This window comes from Camellia sinensis, chromosome 11 (genome assembly GCF_055761805.1).
Source record: "Camellia sinensis isolate YWXY chromosome 11, ASM5576180v1, whole genome shotgun sequence".
Taxonomy (NCBI): Eukaryota; Viridiplantae; Streptophyta; class Magnoliopsida; order Ericales; family Theaceae; genus Camellia; species Camellia sinensis.
The window spans coordinates 16879848-16891885 of record NC_138971.1 but is presented as its reverse complement, the minus strand read 5'-3'; the positions used below and the strand labels follow the sequence as shown (position 1 = coordinate 16891885).

The following is a 12038-nucleotide window of genomic DNA, read 5'->3' as shown; positions in this document are numbered from 1 at the left end:
TTTCGAGTTTGTCTTACCAACTCCATGGGCTTGAGCTAGAACATGATTTGGTGAGCTCTTAGTGTCAATATAGTTGGCATTAGGACGTTTCGCTATAATGCTTTCTGCTTTTTCCCTCCTCTTTATTGACATGTTTCTACTGCTCAAAAATTTAGGGTAGGATTCTTAAGATTGGTCAATTAGATTCTTAGCTTTTGAATATTTTCTTGAAGAATACTTAGGTTGTTGTGGAGAATGGGAGTAGAATCCATTTTTGGAGTGATTACTGATTGGGTGATCTGTGTATTAAAAATGAATCTCCTAGGCTTTTCATTTTATCAATAGAAATGAAATTTCCCTGAGAATGTTGGTTGAGAGGAAGGAGAATTTAGCCAATTGGAATTTCATGTTTAGAAGAATATTACTGGGGTGGGCGTAAGGTGAATTTGACAGATTGGTTGTCTTGTTAAATCAGAATACTGTTGGTCTATCAACTGGAGATGATAGTCTAAGATGGTTGGCAATTTCATTAGTTGAGTTTAGTGTTTCCTCTCTAAGTCTGTTCATACCTCCTCCCTAACACTATGTTTGGTTAGGGGATTTGTGGAGAGATTTGGAAAGGGAAAGGGAAAAGGAACATGTGAAATTATATATATCCGAATACTCAGTGCTAAACAAATTATATATATCCGGATACTTAATTCAGAACATGTGAAATTTCTTTGAATACTCAGTGCCAAACATAGTTTTTTTTTTTTTTTGTTCATAATTGAAGTGTGAAGAAGTTAGAAAATTAAATGTTCGAAAAAAAAAAGAAGCCAAACATAGACAATTTGTTCGAATATTAAATACTGAATAATGACCAATTGGAAACACATTGTCGAATATATGAATTTTGTTTAGAAATGAGTTTCTGAATAAATGTAATTTGTTCAATACTAAATTTTCTAATCAATTCTATAAACGAAACAACGAAAAATGATAAATATCAAATAAAAACGTACTTTATCTATAGAAAACTGCTTGAAAACATATTTTTATTGTCTATTGTTGATTTCAATATGAAATAGAATGTAAGAATGATGGATTCAAGCAAATAAGGTTAGGTATAAAAATCCAAAGCGAAGAGAGTAAGAAGAGACGAGAAATAAAAGAAATATTGGGTTAATGATAAATGGGGTGTACAAAACACTTTGATCTACATTTTTTCCAATAACAAGTACTTTTTGATCATTTTAAATAGGAACTTAATTGTAATAAAAAAGTTTCATTAAATTGGGGTGTCAAGTACTTTTTGACCATTCACTTCTCATCTCTTTCACATTCATCTTCTCTATATAAGCACCACCACCACCTCCCCCGCCATTATTAATTTTGCGTTTGATTGATAAACTTTTTTATTTTATTTTTTAAACACAATTATCAATTAGATCAAATTAATACAATATAAAACTTTTAAAATTACATAAGCAAAACTATAGGAATCACTCATATAATTTACCATATATATATGACCATAAGCTTTTTTCCTTTTGCAAGTTATTGTTTTTGAGTCTTTGACCCCCTGTGCAAGAAAAAAGCTATGAAGAAATTACTATGAAAGAAACTTGTCTTTTATCTATACAAACACCCTCTATATGTAGGTGTCCAGTAGTCTGATCCTGTGTTGTCACGACAGACTTGAGGAGTGCATGAGATAGGAACAAGACAAAGACCTCTGCTCTTGAGATCCACCTTTACATCTCCTCCTCTCTCATTTCTATCCAAACCTCCCCATGGTTCCATCTGAAATGCACACATACATAACAAAACAAAACAAAACAAAAAAAAATAAAAAAATAAAAACCTTTAAGAGTAAGTCTACAAACACAGAAAAACGATTACAAAATTAGACACAAAATGTGTATATATATATGGATGGATAAATTTTTTTGGTCAAATTTTACTTTTATCCCTTTGTGGTTTGGTTTATGTACAAATTATCCTTCTAACCCCCTTATGTTTTGTAGGTTGAGCGCACCATTAGGAATTATGTCTATGTTAATTGCAAGTATAAAACACATGCTGAGACATAGAAGAGTTATGTACTCATTTTCAAATGTCTTGTAGTAAACCACACATGAAGTACAACATGGAGAATTAAAGTGAATTTTGCTTTTCGAAAAATTGACAATAATATCTGCAGTTTGTACGTGAGGTTATTTATGTACAAAGATATTTTAGTATTTTCGTTTAAACTATTAACAGACCTAATAGTGCACTCTATTTCACAAATCACAATAATTATGTATTTATTTACAAATAACATGAGATTATGTTCACATGGGTCAAACCAGAAGAGCTAAAGTGAAATATTTCTAAAATTTTTAGAAATAACATGGCTTTGTAAAATCTTTTTTTTTTTTGGATCAACCAAAAGAACTTTATTGATGAGAAAAAAACCTTACAACAAAGATAGAAACACAATAATAAAGGAAGGGGGAATGATGCAAAAGCCATCATATTGAAACAGCCCAATCACAACTATGTTGGCACTAAGTTGCTCACACAATCATATGACAACACCAAACCAAGAATCTGTTGGTGAGGAACCAACAGAGACACAACAACACTACAACAAATCAATCAAAAGTAAAACCCATCAGCTATTTGGGAATGTGGTGAATCAATTGAAAAAGGCTAAAAATGATCTCCATGCTATAGATCTATTAGAAAAATTAAGACCAATTAGTACTCAAGAAACCACAAATAAGAAGGAAATTAGTAGTCTGGTGTGAAAGTTAGGAAAGAGGAATGATTGGATGTGACTCCAAAAATTCAGGTTGAATTGGGCACATAGTTGGGATAAGAACACTAACTTCTTTCATATCATTGCAAGTAAAGGCAAAGTAGAAATTTGTTGGACTTAGTGTTGATTAATGGAGTTAGATATGGTGAACCTGTGATGATCAAACAAGAAGTATTGAGGCATTTTTCTACAGCTTTTGAAGAAGACTGGGTTAGTAGACCAAAATTAGTTGGCTCTTTTGAGAGGCTAAGCTCAGTTAAGATTCAAGAGGTCTTGGAAGCTCATTTTACCATGGAAGAAATTTGGAGGGTGGCAAAGGAAAGTCACGGGAACAAAGCCCCTGGGCCGGATGGTTTCAACATGGTTGTGTCCAAAAGTGTTGGAAAATTCTGAAGAATGATGTATTCAAATTCTTGCATGAGTTCCATTCTAATGGAAAATTGGTTAAAGGTTTGAATAATTCTTTCATTGCCCTAATCCCTAAGCTGGTCAGTCCTTCAGGTCTCTCTGATTTTAGATCAATTAATTTGTTGAATATTGCCTACAAAATCCTTTCCAAAGTTTTCTCACGTAGGCTTAGTTTGGTGTTGCCACAGATTATTAATGAAGTCCAGTCTGCCTTCATAGGTGGCCATCATATATTTGATGGTATCATGATAGTTAATGAGGTTGTGAATTGGTGGAAGAAATACAGAAAGAAGGGGATTATTCTTAAATTGGATTTTGAAAAAGCCTATGACTCAGTTAATTGGAATTATTTGTAGTCTTTGCTAACAAATTTTGGTTTTGGGGATTTATAGGTGAGTTGGATGCAAGAGTGTGTGACCACAACCAGAATTTCTATTCTTGTAAATGGTTCTCCAACGGATGAATTCTCTCCTAGCAAAGGATTAAGGCAAAGAGATCATCTGTCCTCCTTCCTTTTTAATATTGTAGCTGAGGGCCTTAATATGTTGTTGGTACGAGCAAAAGAGATAGGGTTAATCAAGGGTATTTTAGTGGGCCAATCAGAGTTTCAAATAACCCACTTACAATTTGCTGATGATACCTTACTTTTTTGTGATGCTGAGGAGGCAGAGTAGGTGACTATTAAAAGAATTCTTAGGTGCTTCAAGATTATTTCAGGCTTGAAAATAAATTTTCATAAGAGTATGTTGTGTGGTATAGGAATCGATAAAGCTCTTGGCCAAGCTTTTGCAACCAAACTCAACTGTAAATGACAAAAACTACCAATCAAATATTTAGGGCTACCTCTTGGGGTTAACACTAAGAGAAGCAAGTCTTGGCAACCTGTGGTGGATAAAATAAAGTCAAAATTGGCACTTTGAAAAATAAAGTTGCTCTCTTTTGCTGGTAGAGTAACCTTGATAAAATCTGTCATATCCAATCTCCCTTGTTATTACCTATCTTTATTCAAATTGCCTGAGGGTATGGCGAAAACTATTGATAGAATGCAAACAGTCTTTTTGTGGGGGAGCTCTGAACAAAAAAGGAAAGTGCATCTTGTTAAGTGGAAGTTTGTCACAACTAGCAAGGAGCAAAGAGGATTAGAGATTGTGAATTTGAGGGAAATGAAGTGCAGTTTACTCATGAAATGGTGGTGAAGATATGGGGTGGAAGAAAAGGCATTATGGAGGCAGGTTATAAATAGCAGGTATGGAGTTGTTGGAGGAGGTTGGATATCTAATCTTAAGACTCTTGGGAGGGTGTCTAATGTGTGGAAAGGGATTCTCTTTGGGGTAGAGGTTAATTCATGAGCGGTCTTAATTCTGTTAATAAATCTACAGCATGGAGATCATTTTCAGCCTTTCTCAATTGAATCACCACATTCCCAAATACTTCGATAGGTTTTACTTTTGATTGATCTGTTGTAGTGTTGTTGTGTCTCTGTTGGTTCCTCACCAACAGATTCTTGGTTTGGTGCTGTCATAAGATTGTGTGAGTGACTTGGTTTGGTGCTGTCATTCAAGGACATTTGATAAAATCTTATTTATTTATATGTATTTTATATTTGATTTATGATGTGTTCCTATATTGAAAGCAGAACAGTAACTTGAAACTATCCGCCAAGAAATTTGATTGACAATGCCAAAGAATAAGTTCATTGTCTTACCTTGTTCACATTAGACTTCATGTAAGGGTTGCTCAAAAGCTGCATCTGCAAAGTATGAAGCAATGAATTAATAAGAAGACTTGGAGCAAATTATTTTTATTTATTTTCTTATTTATAATGTGGATTAATAGGATTTTTACCTATTCTCTATATGTATTGTTAATGATCTTATTAACCCAATTGTTTTTTGTATTAATTTGGCCTATATAATTCTAAATAATCATGATTGGGTTATAATTCCTATCACCCATTTCAGTGACTATTATTATTATTATTATTATTATTATTATTATTATAAATAATGGTCTACATTTGCCTTAATATTAACTTTTTATGATTAAGGAAGACAATAAGAGATGCTTTCACCTGCACTTGCTCTTGTAGGAACTTTATATATCCAATTGCCTCCCCCAACACCGATGCCGTATCCGTCTGGAAAACGGATCCAACGAATATTGCCCATGTCAAATAGTATTAATTAATAAATTAATGAATATCAATATCACAATTAAAAATAAGCAATAATAACAATAAAGCTTAATGAAATAACACAGTATTATTGGACAAGTCTAAGCGCTTTTTATGTTTATAACCTTTCCAAATGGCGACACAATTTGTTGAAGGGCTGTGATTTTGTCTCCAAGCTTGACTTTTGTGACCTGCATCTATTAATTTAAGAAATATATATTAATAATAAATTTTGGTGATATGTTGTTTGAGATTTTTTGTCATATACAAAATTATTTCGTTATGTTTGTTTTGTTTTCATAATTTTTTTTTTATTTTTAAAAAATTAGTTTAACAAAAATAAACCACAGAAAAACAAATTTACGAAAGTAGTCTTTCTTTTTTTCTAAAAATAAATAAATAAATTCTGAAAACGAAATTAAACATATATGTATATATACCTTTGAAGATGAGAGTGTAGAAGAAGTGTCATGCTTAGGCTTCTTTGTGGGTGTCTCTGAATTATCTTCAGATCTTTTCTTCTTTCCTTCACTCGCAATACCCTGTCCTCCTCTTCCATTGCTTCTTGTCACTGTATGGCTTGTTGTTGATATTGTAGGCTGAAATTTCCAACATGAAAAACAGCGAATCAACTTCCAATATAGAATGCATGGTTTTATATAGCACTATGGTTAGAATATCAGTCACTACATAACAGTATCAAGAGTATCAAGCGATACATATTAGGGATCAAGTATTGTCATAGTGGATATTTTAGAAGTAATAAAAAAAAAATAGTAATAAAAGAGAGCTTTATAGCTGGTCGTATTGGTTGTGAATCGATTGTATGATCGGTAAATATGTTATGAACCGATACATATTGGGAACCATATTCGATACGTAAGTGATTTTCATTCCAACATGTATACAGGAGTGTGTCAATAGCGAAATAATGAAAAATGAGATAATGTAGTGTGTCAATAGCGAAATAATGAAAAATGAGATAATGTATCGATAGATACGGTAAGGAGATGGATTGGCATACTTTTAGAATAATATGAGTGTGAAGAATAAATTTTTTTTTTTTTTTTTTTCTAGTAGTTTAAGCTTTTGGATGAATTGGTAGATAAAAATTTAACAATATTTAAAAATGAGATTTGAGATCGAGGGTTGGATAACAAGCAGGAGGGGGAGAGAGCTTACATGGGAAGAAGCTTGGATCCCTTGCTTCTTACAATCAGATAAACTCAATGATCTTAAACTTGGTTTAGATGCATGAACACCCACAATTGGCTTGCTCAAAAAACTATTAGAAGACATAGCATCTCCAAAACTTCTTGTACCATTGCATGGCACATCTGGCAATCCATAATAGTACTTGTTACTATCTCCTAAAATTGAATTGTAAAGCCCTAATTGATATTCAATCTCTCTATGTTCATCCTTAACTTTCATTTCATGACCATAACACGAATACGAACCAGAATTCCTGTTTATGCTTCCTGAAAACGTTGTCGGATTGCTCACTGATTGCTTACTATGACAAATATCAGGCTGTGCTGAGAACCTATAGATGCTGCTATTGATTTCAGAGTCTGGGGGTGCAATAGACCAGTTGTTTACCAAGCTTGATGGCAATTTGTTTAGCCTTTCACTTTCAATTAAGCCCTCGTTGAAACCATTAAAATGTTTTTCAAAATTGTTTATGACAGATTGTGGGTTTGTGAATTCCCAACTGTTGTCCATTTTCTTCAAGTAGTCACAAGCAGGCTCAAACATCATCCCAGTTGATAAACCCTTTGATGACAATATGTTGTTGTGTCCAATCTCTTGAGTGTTGTTCAGTTCTCCACTTGTCCCAATACTTCTGCAAGGTTCATTCATAAATTTTTATAGTGATGGTCAAGAATATACAAGTAAACATATCTCTGAAAAAAAAAAACATTAACTATATATTGCAAAAAATGAATATGTATGCCACTTATGCTGGTATTTTTTTGAGAACTCTGTTTGGTTTTATTTTCAAAAAACTATTTTTTAAAAAATTAGAAATTAGTTTGGTGAAAGTAAATACTAAAAAGATGTTTTTCAATTTTTAAAAAATATTTGTGCACAAAAACTAATTAAAAACAATCAAACAAACAAACAAAATGATTTTATTTTATTTTTTATTTTTATTTTTTTAAAAAAATTAGATTTTTAGTGTGCTTTTTAGAAAGAAAATGTTGAAAATGTTGAAAATGAAATCAAACGACATACTTAAGCTGTGTGCGACCCTGTCTCGCATGTGGATAGATAAACAAAACGAGAGAATGCAAAATTGACTGCACAATAACAAAGAGAGATAAGATTTGAACCTAGTAATTTTTAGAACTAGAGCTCTTGTATTATGTTAGATAATTAATTATTCTTAAAGTTTAAACTACTAGGAAATAAATCCAATGATGTGTATCAAGCAAACACTCAGATGGGTGTCGCACTGTCGCTTTCCCACCTGAATTTGTGAGGATAGAAGACAAAATAAAATGGATTCTCCATGATTTGAAATTAAAACAACAATAAAAGAAAAAGCTAAACTATAAACCTCCCTCTATTTGCACCTAGTGATTTGAACAACCTTTCTTTCTTTTCTTTTCCAAAAAAGATTCTATTCCCACTCAACCCATAAAAAGTACACAAAAGATGTTAAATAATGAAATCTATCTTCATGAATTTAGTTTTCTTCACTTTCAGATATGGTGCAATAATGAATACTCACAATAGAACATGGCTCCAAAGTTGATTATCAGAGGCTGTTTTGCCGATTAATTCATTGGCCGAGGCAGATTCAACGATATGGCGTGAGGATTCCAAGTCTACGCTTAAACTGGATTGGTTGGAGGCGTTAGTGAACGATGTGGAGATCGATACATCCTCCTCTCCAGAAGAGTTGGAATTAGGGTTTTGAGGTTGCCATGGATTGTTGTTGTTGGTATTAGTATTACTACTCCATGATGACAGAGAGCTCACATGAAGATCCGGCCACCAATTGAGTGTCGCCGGAGAGGTAGCTATGGAGGTTTCGTTGCATTCCTCAGGCATATTTGTAATGGATGGTGAAACTTCAAAGTGTAGTTGAATCTCTCTTCTTTCTCTTTTCTTTTCTCTTGTTTTCTTTTCCTTTCCTTTCCTTTCTTGCCGTTAGTGGGGGTTGGAATTTAAGGAGGATGTATCATATATCCCTTGTTGGTGTGTGTGCCTTTGTAGGTTTATATCAATTATAGGGCAGACAATAAAATATGCAACGTGAGTTTTTCCCACTAAGGTTTGTGGACAATAATTATAGTTGGGGGAGGGGCCATTGACGGTTTTTTTTTAGGTTTTGCCAATGTTGTTGAACAATGTATTTTGGATTATCATTAATTTGGAAAGTTGTTAAGAAATGAGTATGAGTAATCCCGTCATACCCGTAGAGATACAATTATTTAAGATGTTAAGAAATATGTTGGGCACACTCCCACAAACAGACTAGTTGAAGAGGACTCAATATATAATCTCTTTCCTATATACTCACTCCTTACCATTGGCTCAAATGGACAGGCTCCAAGAGCAATATGCTTTTATATTTAGAATTTTTATTTTAAAATATCAATGTTTTCATTTTATGAATGGATTTCACAATGTGTAGTTGAATCTCGATCACGGTTTTTTCATTTTGGGTGAAATTACGAACAATATTTCAAGATATATAGTTTTATTGGTTGGATAAATTATAAATATACTCTCTGAAATTTACTTAAAATACGATATGCCCTTGTAGTTTGGATACTACATTCCGTCTCTTAAAATTTCTAATTTCATAAAAAAAAATGTCTATTTTATTAATAAATTATCAAATAAATTTTAATAATGTTAGAAATTTATTTCAATTAATAATTCATATAATTTTATTATTGTATAGGTGAACAGTTAGAAATTTTATTTTTTCAGTTAATTCTGTTAAATAAAAAATTCTGACTAGGGAATATTTGTGATTTTTTAAATCAGATGGACAGCTCATATTCTAAACAAATCTCAAGATGTGTTTATAATTTAGCCATTATTAGTTTGTAAATGGACACGCTTCAGATTCAGTGTACTCAAATCTCATTCATTCAAACAAATAAAAGATTTGGAATTGACAAAATAAATGATAAAACTGTCACTCTTTTTAATAACTTAAGTTTTAAATAAATTAATGATTAATAATTTAATATAATATCAAAACAAAAAATACTCTGTGTTCAAACCTTACTGACTACCAAATAATTATATATTTGCACATTTTTGGACCGTTTATGAATTTATGAATCAAAGTCATCTTTTATTAGACAGAATTAGAATTATTTATAACCAAATAATTACATATTTGCATGCATTTGAATTTCTGTTTTGGTTTCGTTTTCAAGTGAATATAAAAATTAAAAGAAAAAATTCCTTGAAAAACATTAAAACTAATTTGGTGAAAGTAATTAAAAAATTAAAAAGCATTCATCATTTTTATATGAGCAAATTACGCTTATAATCCTTACATTTTGTCTGTTGTGTCATTTTGGTGTCTACAATTTCAATTGACTTAATTTTGATTCTTATTTTATTTTTTAATTTTTTTTATTAGGGGTTTTGATGAAAAATGATCATTGAGTTAATTGAAATTAACACATTGAATTATGCAAGTTTACAATTTTGCCTCTAAAAAGATGATAAATGTCACTTATGTATGCATTTTCTATAAATAAATAAAAAGGTAATAATTGTTATCAATTGAACCAACCAAGACAAAATCATAAATTTATAGTCAAAATTAACAAAATTAAAATTATAAGAACCAAAATGATACAAAAATCAAAATATAGGGATTGATAGTTCAATTTGTCCATTTTATATTGTTTTCTTCTTTTATTTCTTTTTTTAAAAAAATTAAACATATTTTTGTATTTACTTTTAGCAAACTAATTTTTAGTATTTTTTAAAAACAGTGTTTTGACTGTTGACTATGTTCCCAAGTTGTACTCCAAAATTCAAATGTGCAATAAAGTTATTCATCAGGTAGATAAGAATTGGATGAGTGGTATTTGTAAAAGTGGAGCGTTCAACATAACAAATGATGATGTTATGTATGTGCACCTCCAAATCATTTATGTTTGAATGTATTGTACATTCTTCTATTTTCTTATTCTTATTCATAAATTTTTGACAATTTTATTTTTAGCACTCAAAGAAAGCCAATAATAAATAACTTCTCTAACTTCATCACAACCCCTAAATAAGCAGTATTCAAGGTCAAGATTTCATTGCTTTAAAATCACTTTTGATTCCAATTTGGTGATATGTAGGGGAGAATTTGAGCCGCTCAACCTGAACAATTTGAGTTCAGTTCGAATTTTTTTTAAAATTTTGATAACATATTTTTAAATTTATTGTGAGTTTGAATAGAAATTTAAAAGATCGAATTAATTTTGTGCGTGCTTGGGCACAGAAACTAGATAACTTGAGCAACCTAAAACTCAAATTATATAAAAATATTCAATATATATAAATTATCAACCATTCGATGATTTTAAAATAATTTGGACATTTGGATCATATTCATTATACATATTATATACACATAAAACACAATACAAAATTTACCCTTTCCCTTTTTACCTAGAAATGAGAAATACTACAACAGCAACACAGTGATTTCTCTCAGTTCTTTACTTTCTCTTTCATTTATCCCTTATCATATAAATTTATTTGTTTTTTATATTAATAATGATTTTATCTTAAAAAAATTAATAATTGAAACATATTAATTAGCCTATAGTCGACGGGAGACTAAAAAGTCCTCAAATTTCTATGTAATTCGAACTTAACCCGATTATAATTTATTACGGTCAGGTCAGACTTGGATGTAGACACGTTCGGATTGGTGATTGGAATTTGACGGGCCTAGGTAATGTTGAATTGTAAGCTTGATTTAAGCAGAGCTTTCACCAAAACCTTCACGACCGTCCACCATTATGCATTTGAAGGCTGCAAAGTTGGAATTAAAGTTGAATAAGAAGCCTTTGGAAGTTAGAGTTTTGTTTGAAATTCATTAGTTGTAGTTTGAATTTCATATGTTTAGATTTTTTGTTTACATTGTTTGTTTAGTCTATAATTCGATTGAGTGGTTAGTTGTTTGATAAGAGTGCAGGAGAAAGAAAATAAGAGAGAGAGAAGCTTGGAGTATATGGTCAGTTTGTTTTTCTAAAATATTTGAGTGAATTTAAATTAAGTTTGGTTTAATGTTAATCTTCTCTTTGTGAATCATAATAAGTGATTTACACCTCACTGCCACCAACAAGGGGCACAAGAGCCAGAAGAGCCAAGAATTGGCCGAATTTCTCAAAAACAAATTATGAAACAGAGCAAATTTTAGAATCTAAAAATTTTGAAATTGTCAAAATCAACTTTTGATCATACCATTGTGTAGCCCTCGTCAAGACAATAGTTCTGGAAAAAAAAAACCACATTGAAAACCTAGCTAAAATGAAACCATACGGGCCAACGCCGTTGCTGACATCATCATACCGAAGTTCACAAGAAATTATTCAGTGATTTGCGGATCAAAGATTCAACAAATCTGAACCAACCAAATTGTTTTGGCTTAAACTAAGGGGTTGTTTGGAGTGTTCTAAATAAGTGCACTTTTTGACTTTTTGGACT

The 12038-nt window shown here is 31.4% G+C and overlaps 1 protein-coding gene across 2 annotated transcripts; it reads right to left on the bottom strand.

Moving 5' to 3' along the window:
- Positions 1-1405: 1405 nt before the first annotated feature.
- LOC114281839 (basic helix-loop-helix (bHLH) DNA-binding superfamily protein) lies at positions 1406-8900 on the bottom strand. 2 transcript variants are annotated; one of them, XM_028224441.2, is made up of 8 exons: positions 8086-8743; positions 6809-7194; positions 6531-6685; positions 5789-5947; positions 5474-5545; positions 5247-5312; positions 4881-4925; positions 1406-1764 (listed from the first exon to the last, which is right to left on the bottom strand). In XM_028224441.2, the coding sequence occupies exons 1-8, from the start codon at positions 8406-8408 to the stop codon at positions 1594-1596; spliced, it is 1377 nt and encodes a 458-aa protein (XP_028080242.1). In that variant the 5' UTR covers positions 8409-8743; the 3' UTR covers positions 1406-1593. The 2 variants fall into 2 exon arrangements, with proteins under 2 accessions (XP_028080242.1, XP_028080241.1); XM_028224440.2 differs by having other exon boundaries at positions 6531-7194; positions 8086-8900.
- Between the last annotated feature and the right edge of the window lie 3138 nt (positions 8901-12038).